This window comes from Microtus ochrogaster, chromosome 5 (genome assembly GCF_000317375.1).
Source record: "Microtus ochrogaster isolate Prairie Vole_2 chromosome 5, MicOch1.0, whole genome shotgun sequence".
Classification (NCBI taxonomy): domain Eukaryota; kingdom Metazoa; phylum Chordata; class Mammalia; order Rodentia; family Cricetidae; genus Microtus; species Microtus ochrogaster.
In genome coordinates, this window is record NC_022012.1 from 43,164,574 (window position 1) to 43,181,136 (window position 16,563).

The window sequence follows — 16,563 nt, forward strand, 5'->3', positions numbered from 1 at the left end:
AAAAAAAAAAAAAAAAAAAAAAAAAAGGAGAACTAATACCAATACTCCTCAAATTATTCCACACAATAGAAACAGAGGGAACATTGTCAAACACTTTTCATGAGGCTACAATTACCCTGATACCCAAACCACAGAAAGACATTAGTAAGAAAGAGAATTACAGACCAATCTTATTCATGAACACTGATGCAAAAATACTAAATAAAATACTAGAAAATCAAATCCAAGAACACATCAGAACCATCATCTATCATGACCAAGTTGGCTTCATCTCACAGATGCAGGGATGGTTCAACATACGAAAATATGTCAGCATAATTCACATTAAAAACAAACTGAAAAATAAAACCACATGATCATCTGATTAGATGCCAAAAAAGCTTTTGACAAAATACAACATCCCTTGCTGGCTGGAGAGATGACTCGGTGGTTAAGAGCACTGCCTGCTCTTCCAAAGGTCCTGAGTTCAATTCCCAGCAACCACATAGAGATTCACAACCATCTGTAATAAGATCTGGTGCCCTCTTCTGGCCTGCAGGCATACATGCAGAAAGAACACTGTATACATAATAAATAGATAAATAAATAAATAAATCTTTTCAAAAAATTATTACATCCCTTTATGATAAAGGTCTTGGAGAGAGCAGGAATACAAGGAACATACCTAAACATAACAAAGGCAATAGACAGTAAGCCAACAGACAACATCAAACTAAATGGAGAGAAACTCCCAGCTGTCCCACTGAAATCAGGAACAAGACAAGGTTCTCCACTCTCTATATCTAATCAATATAGTTCTTGAGGTCCTAGCAATAAGACACCAAAAGAAGATCAAGGGGATACATTTCAGAAAAGAAGTCAAACTCTCACTAATTGCTGATAATATGATAGTTTACATAAGCGACCACAAAAATTTTCCCAAGGAACCTCTACAACTCATAAACACTTTCAGTAATGTAGCAGGATACAAGATTAACTCAAAAAATCAGTAGCCTTCCTGTACACAGATGATAAAAGGGCTGGGGAAGAAATCAGAGAATCAACACCTGTCACAATAGCCACAAATAGCATAAAATATCTTGGAGTAACTCTAACTAAACAAGTGACAAGAACTTTAAATCTTTGAAGAAAGAAATTGAAGAAGACACCAGAAAGTGGAAAGATCTCCCATGGTCTTGGGAAGGCAGAATTAACATAGTAAAAATGGTAATCTTACCAAAAGCAATCTACAGATTTAGTGCAATGTCCATCAAAATCCCAGCAAAATTCTTTACAGACCTCCAAAGGACAGTACTCGACTACACATGGAAAAAAAAGCCGCAGGATAGCCAAAACAATCCTGTACAATAAAAGAACTTCTGGAGGCATCACAATCCCTGACTTCAAACTCTACTACAGAGCTACAGTACTGAAAACAGCCTGGTACTGACATAAGAACAGACAGGAGGACCAATGGAACCGAATAGAAGACCCAGATATTAATCCACTCCTTCGAACACCTGATCTTTGATAAAGAAGCAAAAAATGTCAAATGGAAAAAAGAAAGCATATTTAACAAACGGTGCTGGCATAACTGGATATCAACATGTAGAAGAATGAAAATAGACCCATATCTATCACCATGCACAAAACTCAAGTCCAAATAAATCAAAGACCTCAACATAAAGCCAGCCACACTGAACTTTATAGAAGAGAAAGTGGGAAGTACACTTGAACACATTGGCACAGAGAACCACTTCCAAAATATAACTCCTGCAGCACAGACACTGAGAGAAACAATTAATAAACGGAACCTCCTGAAACTGAAAAGCTTCTGTAAAGCAAAGGACACAGTCAACAAGACAAAACGACAGCCTACAGAAGAAAAAGATCTTCACTAACCCCACATCAGACAGAGGTCTGAACTCCAAAATATTCAAAGAACTCAAGAAATTGGACACCAAAAGATCACATAATCCAATAAAAAAAAAATGAAAAATGGAGTACAGACCTAAACAGAGAACTCAACTGAGGAATCTAAAATGGCTGAAAGACATTTAAGGAAATGTTCAACATTCTTAGTCATCAGAGAAATGCAAATGAGAACAACTCTGAGGTTCCATCTTACACCTGTGGCCAAATGGCCAAAAACACTGATGACAACTTATGCTGGAGAGGTTGTGGAGTAAAGGGAATGCTTCTGCATTGTATGGGAGTAAAAGCTGGTACAGGCCCTTTGGAAGTCAGTTTAGTGATTTCTCAGAAAATTAGGAAACAACCTTTCTCAAGACCCAGTAATACCACTTTTGGGTATATATCCAAAGGATGCTCAATTGTGCCACAAGGACATGTGCTCAGTTATGTTCATAGCAGCTTTGTTTGTCATAGCCAGAACCTGGAAACAACCTAAATGCCCCTTGACCAAAATTGAATAAGGAAAATGTGGTACATTTTTACACAATGGAGAACTACACAGCAGAAAAAAATAACGACAGCTTAAATTTTGCAGGCAAATGGATGGAGCTAGAAAACACCATTTTGAGTGAGGTAACCCAGACCCAAGAAGACAATTATCACATGTACTCACTCATAGTTGGTTTTTAAACATAAAGCAAAGAAAGCCAGCCTACGAACCACAATCCCAGAGAACTTGGACAACAATGTGGACACTGAGAGACTTACATAGATCTAATCTACATGGGAAGTAGAAAGTAGAAAAGACAAGATCTCCCGAGTAAATTGAGAGCATGGGGACCTTGGGGGAGGTTTAGAGGGGAGAGGGGAGAGGCAGGGAAGGGAGAAGAGAAAAATGTATAGCTCAATAAATATCAATTTTTAAAAAGCAGAAGATAATCATTTGATGGAAATTCATGCTGGCCATATACAAGTAAGCCTGTTTGCTTTTGTTTGAGCTTCTTGTTTATAGATGTGGCCACATATGACAGTCACCATAGGGTTTCAAACACATACTAGTGTCTGTTCCCATTGCCCATGACTTCAGAGGCAGTCAAGGTAAGCCCTGGTCATTTCATGTCTATGTGCATGTGTGCATGCACACAGGTGCAAGTGTGTTTGTGTGTACAGGTGTGAATATGTGCCTTCCCATGTGTGTTGAAGCCAGAGATCAACATCAGGTCATTTTTTACTTTTTCTTTTCTTTCCTTCTTTTTTCTTGTTTTCAGTCAGACTCTCTAGCCAGTGAATCCCTGGAGTTGTTCCTGCTGCCACCACTGGGAACACACACAAACACAAGAAAGTATCGCTATGCTGCCCAGGCTGAGGCTCTCAAGTGTACAGGCATGTACCACTACACTACTGAGACTCAGAACTCTATTGAGCTTGTCATGGCTGGGTCCTACATTTCCCCCTTCACAAGTACCAATGACAGGACCCAACTATGGGTCCTGCTTGCACACAGGTTTAAGGAGATAGCACTGGGACCTAAGAACCAATAATTAGCTATTTCCTATAGGAATTGCACAATGGCCAGCTCAGTCTCCCTTCGCACTTAGGGCTAATCCAACACCAAGATGGTTCAGCTGAGGTCGTTACCCTGACTATCTTGTAAGCCAATGTCTCCTTCTCTTCAGTCTTGCTTCTCTTCCTTCTCTCTTGACCCCCAAAACAACCCTCAATGGGATTTCCTTACATGCAACCCTTTGTTTACTGCTGATAGAAACTGAGGCCAACTGATGCCAATGGCGATCCATGATGACGACGTCAAGATGTTGGACAACCTAAGGTCTGGCTAGCAAAAAGATGCCCTCATTGTTAATACTGCCCACACCAAGAAGTAGAACTCTTCCAGCTTTGCTGGTGTTGCATTAGAACAGTGTAATGAAGGAAAGAAATGGGTTGCTAGCTAGTGCAATATCTTAGATATTTGAGGTTGTTTGTTGTATTGGTTACTGTTCCTTTGTTCTTCTGTTTCTGCCATTTTGTTTTGTTTTAGATAGTCTGGCTTCAAAACTAATAACTGAGGGGGGGGCTGGAGAGATGGCTCAGTGGTTAAGTGTACTGACTTCTCTTCCAGAGGACCCGGGTTCAATTCCCAACACCCACGTGGCAGCTCACAACTGTCTGAAGATCCAGTTGCAGGGGATCTGACACCTTCATACCAATGCACATAAAATAAAGTTAAATAAACCATAAAAAAATATTTTAAAAAAAATTAATAACTGAGGATGACCTTGAACTTCTTTTCCTCCACCTCTGGAGTACTGGGATTACAGGAGTGGTCTTTAAAAGACCTTGAGTGTCCTGGCTTATCTTGACTAAAGCTCTGAGAAAAAAATAAGGAAAAACAGAAAACAATTAACCAAAAATTAAATCTATGCGTGAATTCAGAGAGTGTTCAAGGTGGTGGGTCCCTGTACTCAAAGGTAAATAAAACTGAGAACAGGGACCTCACCAGTGAAATAGCTGTGCACAGAAGTCAATTTCCCAGAAGAAAATGGTTGTTAAGTGCTTGCTCTTTAAATGCCAATTCGGTAAGATCTTCCTTTTAATTAGAATGTTTGAGTCATTAATATTTAAAGTAATCATTGACATTAACAGATTCAGATCTCTCATCTTATTATCTGCTTCCCATTTGGTTTGTTTATTTGTTTTGTTTTGTTTTCTAAGACAAGATTTCCAAGTATACCCCTGGCTGTCCTAGAACTCTCTGCAGACCAGGCTGGCCTCAAACTCACAGAGATATGCCTGAATCTACCCCCCAGGTGCTGTAATTAAAGGTGTACACCACCACAGCCCAGCCCCAGCTTGCTTCTTACTGCTTTTGTTTCTACTTCCTTTTTTGCTTTGCTTTATTTATTTTTTTAGATAGGTCGGCCTCAAACTCAAACGCCACTGAGGATGACCTTGAACTTCTGATTCTCCTTTTCCCACCTCCTTAGTGCTGGATTACAGGCAAAGCACACCATCACGCCCCCTGTAGGAGATGCTGGAGTTTGAACCCAGGGCATCTGCATACTAAGCAAACATTCCAGTGTACTTCTGCCTTGTTTATATTGTGCTAAGAATCAAGGCTAGGACTTCCCACCTGCTAGGTAAGGCCCCTGCTAAAGGAGCTATATTCTGAAACTCCTGCCTTTGATTTTACATTTCTAGCTTCATTACTTATTAGCTTTTACTTATAGGTTTTGCCTTTTTATTTAGTAGTTATTGAGATTCATATATGCACTCTTTTCCGTTCCCTTTCCTTCTTTTTTGAAGCAGGGTCTTAATAAAGGATGACTTAGTTTAAGTAGCCCACCCACACCAGCTTCAAATTTGCAGTAATCCTCATGCCTCTGCATCCTGAGTACTGGGATCGCAGGGTGATGGCACCGGCCAGCCATCCTCCACAGTCTTCTAGCACAGGTGGGTCTGGTTTCTAGTTATCTGTCTTTCTTATTGGCTTCCATTCCTTCCCTCACTCTGTGTGTCTGTTTTGAAATCTTGGTTCACAGTTTCTAAAGCCAGAGAAGCATGGATGCTTTTCTATAAGAGTTCCAACCAATAGTCATACTGTGATTGCAACCTGCTGTTTCTGAGTAAAGCTACACACACCCTTTGTAGAACTTAGGTTTCTGTTTTGATTTCCTTTTCAAAACTGTGGTTGATCTCTGGAGCCTTTGTTAGCCTCTAGGCAGATACTTTTAGGGGTAAACACCCATGCTTCAGAGGTAGGGTATAGGGAGAGGAAAGACTGCTGCCCCAGTAAAGGGCTGCTTATGGAACCTTCAAAACTGTCATTGTTATTTCAGATAACAGCCTCCCGAGAAACAAGGAGCCAACTAAAAATAGCTGGTTCATTTGGATTTACTCTTTTTATGAGTCCTAGGATAAACTTTGCACATTATAATACGAAATTCTCCACCCAGAGGCTTTCCTGTCTGCCTGAGTGTGTGTGTTGTGTGTGCGCTCTCACGTGTGTGTGTGAGAGGGACACACAGAATTGTTATTATCACATCTATTCATTTTTTGAGGAGCGTGTGCAATTATGTGCTGTGTGCCACAGCAAGTGTCTGGAGCTCAGAGGACAGCTTGCAGGGGTCAGTGGCCTTCCATCATGAGAGTCTTGGGACTCTAACCCGCTTCCTCAGGCTTGGCAGCAAGAGCCTCTCCACAACTGAGCCATCTCCCCAGACCTCTGCCGTTGTTTTGAACAGGTTATACGAGTTCAATCTGAGCATTCCCAGGAATGTGCTCAATTCTGAACGTGATGATGTATTTTTCCAATCTAAGGTTGTATATTTTTCTCCATTAAAAAAGCCCGTTCCTGCCAGGCCGATGGCACAGGCCTGTGATCTCAGCACTGGGAGGCTGGAGCAGTAGGCTGTAAGAGAGGAACGCCAGCCTAGATATCATAGTGACACATTCTCCTAAGAACAACTCAGTCCATAGAGACCTTTGAACTCCGGAGTCTATCTTTCTTGCTTGCTGCCCTTTGTTCATTCTTTATGGAGATGGGCTTTTGTTTATCTATCCCAGGCTAGCCTGGACGCACTATACAGTTAGCCTTAGTCTTGTCTCAAACATCAATTCTCTTGCCTCAGTCTCCCAAGCGCTGGGATATTAGTATGCACCACCACATCCAGGCCTCCTTTCATTCTCAACTCCCCAACTCCCGTTTTTGGTTTTGGAGACTAGAGTCTCACTGTGTAACTCTGGCTGTTCTGGAGCTCACTACATAGACCAGTCTGGCCTTGTACTCATGAAGATCCATTTGCCTTTGCCTCCTGAGTGCTAGGACTAAAAGCATGGGCCATTATGTTCCACCTCTAATACATGTATATTCTGTGTTTTAACCATAGTCACCTTTTATCCTCTCTTATCCCACTCCCACTTTACAACAAGGCTTCCTCCTAATTTCACGTCTTATCATTCTTTCAGTGATACTGTGTGACACTGTTCCTAGGGAAATAAGAACAAATATCTCCTCACGCCAGATAGAGAACTGATGACAGATCAAAGTAAGAATACCCAAGTCCAACTTGGCAAACCAATGAGTCTTATTGGGGCTACTTAGAGAAGTGTTGGTGAGGGACACTTATAGGAGCAGAAATAACTCACAAATAAAGCCCATGCCAACGTGGGAGACCCTTCAATAAAGCTGGAAACCTTAAACACCGCACAAATTGCAGGCAGCCAGACAGTTGGGAGTGGCAGGTAACCGAGCCTCTTCTAGGCTGTTCAGTTTATCTGAGAGCATCTCTTAGTAGTTCTTACTGTTTTTATATGCTTTGGAAGGGAGGAACTGTAGTGCTATATTGTTCAATAAGTAAATCTTGCCCGAAGACCAGAGGCAAAGCTAAAGTCAATAGAGGTCAGGCAATAGGGACACATACCTTTAATCCTAGGATCTGGGAGACAGAGTCGGGTGGATCTCTGTGAGTTCAAGGCCACCCTGGGCAGTGTGTGAACGAGCAGGAACAAATCCCAGGAGGGGGATTTGTTTAATCCCAGTTCTAGGGAATTATACACCTTTAATTCCAGCACTAGAGGGAATATAAAATGAAGGAGAGAGAGAGGCTTTGTCTGCCTAGTTTATGGTCGCCCAGCATTGGAAGAGATCGGACTTCTCTAGTGACTTGGTTGCTTTGCTATTCTGGTTTTAGGGTTGAACCCCAATTTCTGTCTCTGGGTTTTTTGTTATTGGTGCTACAAGGGACCTAGTGGATCTGGTCAGTTTCAGACCACTTTTGAAACAACCTGAAACCTTTGAGTTGTTTACTTCCTGAACTTAAGGAGCCACCTCCAAAGTAGGTTTAATTTGGAGGAAATCGCTTCAAAACAGTGACTCACTGATCTTCCGAAAGGGGCATGAATACCTAACTGTGGCTCCACCTCGGGGGCTGGAGAGATGACTCCGTGGTTAAAAGCACATACTGCTGTTGCAGAGGCCCTGGGTTTGAGTCCCAGCAACCATATCAGATGGTTTACAATTGTTAAGGCACCTACTGCTTTTTTATTTGGTTCTCTATCGTGTGCAGACACTTGAAGCACCTCATCTTTGATGGTGTAAATCAACCTAACTAATCCCTTAATAATTTTATAAAGTCTAATGGTTCTATTCCTCAGAGTCCTAACGATGTACCTGGTAAACAAAGGTCCCATTGCCCAGTCACATAGGAGGCTAAGGCAGAAGCACAGAACGTTCAAAGCCAGTGGGGGCAACTTAATGAGACGGTCTCAAAGTAAAACATTGCTAAGCATGATAGACTTAACATCATACACGACCAGGTGGAGACAAAGGATCAAGAGTTCAAGGCCAGCCTTGGCCACTACAGAGGCTAGTATTAGCCTCGTGAGACCCTGTCTCAAAATTCCAAGCCTAAACCACCAACAATAAAACCTTCCTTCTAAACATTAAGATGGGCGGGGATGTGGCTTAGTGCACTAGGCTCAACACAGGTTACACATACAGGGAAAACAGAAAATTAGAACATTTGGCCACTCTATTTAGGATTAAGGACACCATGCTGAGCTCTACGAGTCATTTGGCCCGCTCGGTTGTCTTTGCAGAAATTACTGGAGTCAGCCTAGGTCTCCCTTCGCGTCCCCAAACTAAGAAATGGCTAGAAAGCCTGGTTTGAAAAGTCTGTCAGCACAAGGAACCCAGCACCCTCACAGAGCCAATGGAGACCTGGGGCCGGGCCGGACGCAGATGCAAGGGTCAGTCAGTGAAGGATGGAGAAAGAAGGAGTCCCGGAGACCTACCTCGTCACCCACTTCCTGGGCACCAAATACGGAAATGGCAACCGCGGGCTCCGCCACGCTGCCCCGCTAGTCAGTGCTCGGCTGCGGTCACGTGGGCCGGAGCACGCGGAGAAGCTCCGTCCTGAGCTCACGCAAACGGAGGGGGTGGGCGGGCGTGTGGGTGAGGCCTCCGGTGCGCGCTGGGGGCGTGAGCAGAGGGTGTGGGCGGGGCCTCAGGGGGACCACGGGTGTGAGGGTGGAGCGTGTGGGCGGGGCCACAGGCACAAGCTGCAGGAGGGGTGGAAGCCAGCGGACGGGGGTGGGGGGGGCGTCCTCCTGCGCGCGCCGTGGGCGGAGCCTCGGCCGCGTGCTGCGTGGGGGGGGGGGGGAGTGTTGGCGGCGGGCTGGTGTGGGCGGGGCCTCCAGCGCGCCTGGGGCGGGGGCGGGACGTGTGGGCGGTGCCTCCCGGTGCTCCCGGGCTTCGGGGGCGGCGGTGGCGGCCGCGGCGACGACGAGCACGACGAGAGTGGGGCTACGCACAGAGGGGCGCCTCGGCCATGACTGCGGAGCTGCAGCAGGACGACGCGGCTGGGGCGGCGGACGGCCATGGCTCGGTGAGCGGCGGGTGAGGGTAGCGGGGCCCGAGCTCCGGCCGAGAGGGGCGCGGTGGGCCAAGCGGGCGCGAGCCGGCGGAGGCCGGGGCCTGTGGGGTGAGGGCGGGAGCACCCCCCTCGGGCCGCCGGAGACTTGCGAGGCTGAGGTCGCGCGCCGGTGTGAGGTTGCCTGGATGTGTGTGCCAGCTCAGGTTCCAGGTGGGACCCGGTGCGGGACCCGCTGCTGGGGACCCTACCGGGAGGGGTTGCACATGAGGTCGTGGGCTTCGGGGTCACCCCTAAGTGTGCGCCCGGCCAGACCCAGCAGCTACAAACTTCCGAAAAGCTCGGCCGCAAGCCTGATTCTGATTCTCAATCAGTTTTATGGCTGTGGCTTCCCAGAGGCTTAAGCGGACTCAAGTTATCTCACTTAAAGCCGGCGTTTATCAACAAAGTGCAAAAAAGACCTGGAGCCTCACTCCTCCCTCTTCCCGCCCGGCTTTCCGTTCATTCCTTCCTTTTCTTTTGGAAACAAATCAGCTTCCCCTATTATCTCATTGATCACTAGATTTTGAAGGAGGCGGAGAGGAACAGCACAATGAATAAAAAGGCACACCTATTAGGTTCCTAATATTTAAGAAGGTTGAAAAACATTACTGGGGCCTTTTGACTAAGATGGTGAGGGTTCAAAAACACTGGTTTGGAGAACATTGAAAGGCTAATATAATAATGTTTCTTGAAACCCGCGAGGTGGGCAATTTCATATTGTGTTACAAAGTAACACTATATCCTCATCCCTCAGGAACTGCACTTTTAAAAGACAGAATGGAAAATCTGTACCAAGTATTTAAATACTGTGCTTTCAAGCGAGAAAATTCATAGACTATTTAGAATACGAAAGTCGGTGACTGCTGAGAAACCCCTTATATCTTAGTTTTAATTTAATTAATTTAACGTGATGGAGCTCAAGCCTGGGGCCTATCACATGGAGTGGGCAAGAACTACACTCCCAGACAAGGAGTTTAAAATGTAGAAGGCTCTTTAAAATTCATGCAGAAAAAAAGATATCTTTAAGACTTGGGCTGGGAAATGAAAGTAGGTGGCTGGTTTTTCTGTAATCAGATAAAATTGTATTGCTAGATATTCACTGCTGTCTTTTTGGTTACTGGGGTTCATATTTTTCTGGGGTTTTTTGTTTGTTTGATTTTGCAGTGAATAAGTCGACTTGTTTTGGGGACAGTGACTTAAAAACAGGTGGTGAGATTTGGTTTTGAGACAGTCATATTGATACTATTTTAAGGGAGAGCAAGTCATATTTAAATTTGCTCCGGACTCCGTCAGTCATTTAAGACCGCATGGCTTTTAATCAGTGGCATCTTCGTTTACCTCTGCCACAGTCTGAGTAGTGACCCCTATTTCAGCACTCCTTATTTGAGGGTTTGTATGTGAGGTGTTTGATGAGCATTGTGTATAGTCATATCTATTTTGGGAAGGCTTGGCACTCCCAGGCTGTGGCTGGCTGCAGTTGCCTGATGCCTGGCGACCTGCAGTGATGACATTTACTGGTATTCCCAGAGATTTTGCCCCAGCTGACAGATGATAAGCTTTGAATGCTTGGTAACTGTTGCCTTTTTGCTCAGGCTGGGATAAGGTGCTTGAAGGCACGGGTTGGGATGAAGGAACTTAAAGTGTGGAGCATAACTTTTATATTTCGGGAGAGTATTAATAACTTCTTCCTCTTGGTAAGTTCTATGTAGGATGGATTCTTTTCTTTTGCATTCACGGAGGCATTCTGCCTTCCCTTAAAAGATCTTGAACGGAGTTGAGAGGAACTATCCTCCCCCGGACACCCAGGAGCTATTTAAAACTTAGCATGCTTTCCCTCCCTTCCCCAGCTGGTCATCTGTACAAAGGACAGATAAAACCGTGTATAGGCTCTCCACCATTTTAGTGAGTGAAAAATAGAGTTCTTTACAAATATGTTCTGGGATCTGAGTAGACACTCCGAGGTCTCTCTATCCCCTAGACGGTGAGTTAAGGACAGCTTCCTGTATTTTAATCAGTTCTCAACTTAGATAAGAACCAGCAGGAAAGTTTACTGTTAGGGTAGGATCAGCAGCTTGCTGTCAGTTTGCTTCTTAGGAACCATCGCCCTTGGCTGCAGCACCTCAGATTCAGTCCACACATTCCCCTCCCCTTCTCTCCCACGTGGAACCCAGGGCCTTGTGCCTTCTAGGCCAGCACTCATTAAGGCAGCCTTTTTGCTTTGTTGCACTTGCTGTCTCTGTCCTTTACTTCATTTTGTTTGTAGTTTTTGAGACCAAGGCTGGCCTGGAACTTGAGGCAGTCATCCTGCCTTGGTCTCTCTGGTGCTGAGTTAGAGATGTGAGCCACTGCACTCAGCTCCTTTTATGTTGTAACCTAGCTCCACCACTCTGCTCTTTCAACCCGGGTCACGCACACACAGAGAGAGCAGTATCCTGAGCACGTTAACAGATAACTCATATCAGGTAGGAGCTGTGTGTTCTGTTTCATCAAAATAACTTTTGTGTGTGTGTGTTTTGGAAACTGACTTTCTTGTAGCCCTGACTGACCTCCAAACTTTGTGAAGGAGGATGACCTTGAACTCTTGATGCTCCTGTGTCTATCTTCTAACTGCTGGGATTATAGGCTTGTGCCACAGAGTCTTGTAATCAGAGAAATTTGAAACAATGCTAACAATACAAGTAACAGCTAATTCACACTCTTTCTCTCCACCCCCTCCTCCCCCTTAGCCTAGGCTGGCCTAGAACTCTTAACTGTCCTCCTGAGTTCTGGGATTACAAACTTTTGCCAATCATATCCAGGTCAAAGTTCCAGCCTCCCCCAGTCCCCTACTTGTTAGTTCTCGCTTTCCACCTTGTTTTCCACCCTGTCTGTCTTCTGTTTCCCCTGCATATGGCAACTAGCTGGCCCTGCACTCAGAGGGTTTCTTTACCTCCCTGCCTTCTGTAGGTACGAGTGCCGGGATGACAGGGACTCTTTTTGTGTGTCCAGCTTTTATATGGATTCTTGGGAATCAAACTCAGGCCCTTATGCTTGTGTGGTGAGTGTTTTTACCACTGAGCCATCTCACGCACCTTTAAAAAAAAAGATTGACTTGTTTATTTTTACTTACGTGTGTTAGTGTGTGCCTGCATGTGTTTATGTGTACCATGTCTGTGCAGAGAAAGAGGGTACCAGATTTCTTAGAACTGGAGTTAGAGGTGGTTGTGAGCCAACTGATGTAGGTGCTGAGAACTGAACCCAGATCCTCCTCTGCAGGAGCAGTAAGTGCTCTTAACTCCAAAGCCATCTCCCTAGCTCTCACTTTTTGAGGAGATGACAGGTTTTGTTGTGTTGTTGTTGTTGTTGTATATAGCCCAAACTAGATGGCTCCACGTCGTCATGCCTCCTCTTCTGAATTACTGGTGTCTCAGCTGTGCCACCGTATCCCTTTTCCCAACCCTTTTGTTTTTTTGAGAGCATGCATAGGCCTCACTTTATAGCCCTGGCTGGCCCTGCCTTCTCACGCTGGGATTAAAGGCATATGCCACCACACCCAGCCTCCTTATATTCTTATACTTGATGGCTTTCGCTGTTGTTTGCTTTTTCCATGCAGCCCAGGCCAGCCTTGAACTTGGAACAATTTTCCTGCTTCAGTTTCCTGAGTGCTGGAATTGTGTTTTCACTTTCCAGGAGCAGAGAATTTTCTGTCAGGGCAGCTTTACTCCAAACTGAGGCTTTTGTTTGCTTTGTTTGAGGTAGTCTCATAGTGGAGCCCTGGCAGGCCTGGAACTTGCTGTTCCAGAGTGGCCTTGAACTTATAGAGATCTGCTTGTATCTGTCTCCCAAATGTTGGTATTAATAGGAGTGTGCCACCATACTTGTCTCATTTTAGTATCTTTATTTTATTTGTGTGTTTGTGGTGTTGGGATTCAAACCCCGGCTTCCAGCATGCTAGGGCAAGCCTTTTACCTCTGTCCCCATTCTCATTCTGTATTTTTCTTCCCTCCTACTGTGTATGTGTGTTTCTATTTTGAGACAGATTCTTGATATATAGCTTTCGAACCTTTGGTGATCTTCCTATCCTGCGTCCCAGATACTAGCTAGCACTGTGGCTGTGTCCCACCACACTCAGATCTGTCCCGTGGCCTCTCTTTCCCTCCTCTCCCCGCCCCCTTTTTTTCTATTTGCTGTTCGGTTTTGGGTTGCTATCCTGTATTCTTGATCTCCTGGCCTTGATCTTCCCACATAGTTGAGGATGCTGAGGATGACTTTGAACTTATGATCCTTTTCCCTCTACCTCCCAAGTACTTGGATTATGGGTGTGTACCGCACTTGGATCCCCTTACTCTTGTAAAACCTTTTCTAGAACTCTTCCAATGGTTTAAACTTCTAAAAGATTAGTATAATTTTTGTATTATTTTTATGGGGGGGGAGGGTAGGGAGGAGCATGGGTACCCACGTAGAGGTCAGAAGACAACTTGTAGGAGTTGGTTCTCTCCTTCCAGAGTGGCTGCTAGGGATTGAGCTAGTGGTCAGGCTTTGCAGTGGATGGTGTACTTACTTCACCAGCTCCACGTCTCAGTATTTCGTTTTCTCTAATCCTCAGAGCTTGCTGATATCTAAGAGCTGTCTGATGTTTTGTTCACTCCATTCCCCAGCATCTCATCTCTTATTTCCATGGGAAATTATACTTTCTTTCTTCCCCTTTGTTTCTTAGAGGTAAACTTCCACTCGTTGATCTCACCAAGGATAGTTTGCACTCCAGGACATACTTGGCAATACTAGGGAGGGTTTTCTTTTTCCTTAGTGTAGTTTTATTTTATGTATATGTGTGTTTTGCCTATATGCATGTCTGTGCTCCATGTGCATGGAATATTCACAGAGGCTGGAATTGGGTATCACATCCTCTGGAATTGAAGTTGTAGATAGTTGTAAGCTGCATTGTGGGTGCTGGAATCAAACTTGTTGCTGTGTAAGAGCTGCCAGTGCTTTTAACCACTGAGCCATTGCTCCCGGCCTAGGAGATATATTTTTTCTTGTTCACACATGATTAAGTTTATTGTAAAGAAAGGTAACAGAGATTGGGGTTAGATAAGAACAGTTAGACACCGAACTAAAATGGGCCTTCTATCCACAGATCTGCCTGGTTCTTTTGCATCAAGAAGTTAATCTTTCGAGCCATGTTGTAGATCTCCAGCATGTTTCATAGCTCTCCCGCTGGCGGCAGTGGCGGCAGTGCTTCTCATAGAAGCACAGTTGCTTTATGACTTAAGTAAGCCCATTCGTAGTGAGGATTCTGTTCAGGGTCTGTATACACTTTCCATGTTCCCCTCCTGAAACATCACAGTCCTGGCAATGAACTTCAGGTGTTTAGCCATGGCCTTGCTTTCAAATCTTCATTCTTCAGGACCTACAGACTCTACGAAATCCTCAAACCAAGGCCGGGCTGTGGTGGGGCACTCCTTTAATCCCAGCACTTGGGAGGCAGAGACAGGTGGATCTCTGTGAGTTCGTAGGTCAGCCTGGTCTATAAGAGCGAGTTCCAGGACAGGCTCCAAAGCTACAGAGAAACCTTGTCTCGAAAAGAAAAAAAAAAAAAAAAAAGAAATCCTCAGACCAAATGGGCTATCCTGTTTCTACAAGTCCTCAGACTGAATGCTCCTGGAGATGTTTTTAAATTGTAGAGAAAGATGCTGAAGGAAAAAAAAAAAGAAATAAAAAGGAAAGGAAAGGACATGACTGCTCCTAGGTATGGTAGAGGAAAAAATTTATAGATATATGTGGGAGAGCGTAGTCAGAGGCAGGGATATCTAAAATAGAGTCCAGAGTGGGCATGACCAGACTGAGCTATGAGAGACAGGGAAGGAGACAGGAGAGAGGGAAACCAGTTGCTGCAACCAGGAGGACAAAGGTCCAAAATGCCTGGATCATATAGGGAAGAGCCTCTGGGGGAAGGGCAGACCAGCCTCTGGGCTGGAGAGTTCAGGGTGTGCAAGCTATACCCTGTAACAGGTAGGGACTGAGGGATGCTGGGAGAACCTAATGACCAAGTCCAGTTGATTTGTTAAATAGGCGCCTCAGCCATTTGTCCCAGACAACCTCCACAAGCCTTCACTGTCTTCCCCTGTTATCCACGAGAATCAGCAGCTTCTGCCCACTGGGAATTTAAACATGTAGAAGTTGGGTGCATGAACTGGCTAGTCCTACTTCCCACCTGTTGTCTGTTCATCTCTGCCCAGCTCTGTCACTGGCCCTGGTTGATAGGTCAGAACACCAGGATGGAGTGTTGATACTGTGGAATCAGTTGTGTTGGAGGTCAGAACCAGCACCTGGGCCTCCACCTTAGACCTGCTAAATCAAAGTCGGCTGCCAGGCACACATAAAGCCCAGGCTGCCCTCAGACTCACAACAATTCTTCTGCCTCAGTCTCCTGAGTGCTGGTTTACAGGTGTGGGCTACCACACCTGATTCATACAATTCTAGAGCTCAAACCCAAGGCTTCATTCATTGTGCAAGGCCAGCACTCTACCTTCTTAGCTGCTACATTCTTAGCCCAAATCCTGCCTTTTGATTCCGTCCCTGGGGGACTCATTTGCACATAAAACTTTTAGGAGGTTAAGGATACAATTCCTATTCAGCTATGCATAGGAGCCCTTAATCCTGAGAGCAAAAGCAGCAGCAAACCCTCCAAACACTTCCAGCAACAACATCTTCTGCTGCCCCCATGCAGGGGTAGTTTCCAGGCCCACCTGTGTGTTGTTGTTGTCCAAATGAATAGAACCTCATGATTTTATTGGTTTCTTTTATCATCCTCATAACAAAGCCCGAAGAGAAGTAGATCTGCCTCTCCTCTCAGCTCCCTTCCTAGCCAGGTCTCTGCCCACAGGCTCAGAACACTCACGCCTCAGCACAGTCTTCTGGCACTTTTAGTCTTTTTCTAGAAAATAGGCTTAGTCTGCCCACTTCCTGTCATCATGCCACTTTCCCTGGTCACACAGAGAAGTACTGTGTCACTGTGGTGCTTGCCACATTCTTAAATAAAATTGGAAGAGTTTAGAAATGTTGACCATTTTTGCCAGAGTGACATTGACATTGAAAATCCTTCTCTAAAAGCTTTGCTGAAGCAGGAGGTTTGCTGTGAGTTGGATTCAAGCCTGGGCTACCTGGTAAGTTCCAAGCCAGTATTGATGACAAAGTGAGACCATTTTTCAAAAACCAAGTCTTTTTTTTTTTTTCAGTAGCAGTATGATTAAGAGTTAGTGTAAAAAAAAAAAAAAAA

The 16,563-nt window shown here is 44.9% G+C and overlaps 1 protein-coding gene and 2 pseudogenes across 1 annotated transcript in view; 1 reads left to right on the forward strand and 2 right to left on the reverse strand.

Moving 5' to 3' along the window:
• LOC101985675 overlaps positions 1–8,820 on the reverse strand; it is a 12,489-nt pseudogene extending 3,669 nt beyond the window's left edge.
• Positions 8,821–9,132: 312 nt separating this feature from the next.
• The window catches only part of Usp28 (ubiquitin specific peptidase 28), a gene marked incomplete at its 3' end in the record, with an annotated part of 58,147 nt that continues 50,716 nt past the window's right edge, over positions 9,133–16,563 (forward strand). Inside the window, exon 1 of the mRNA XM_026779093.1 lies at positions 9,133–9,278. Within this exon, the coding sequence (XP_026634894.1) occupies positions 9,222–9,278 (57 nt within the window). The remainder of the gene's footprint in view (positions 9,279–16,563) is intronic.
• Positions 14,398–14,678, reverse strand: LOC101997701 (annotated as a pseudogene).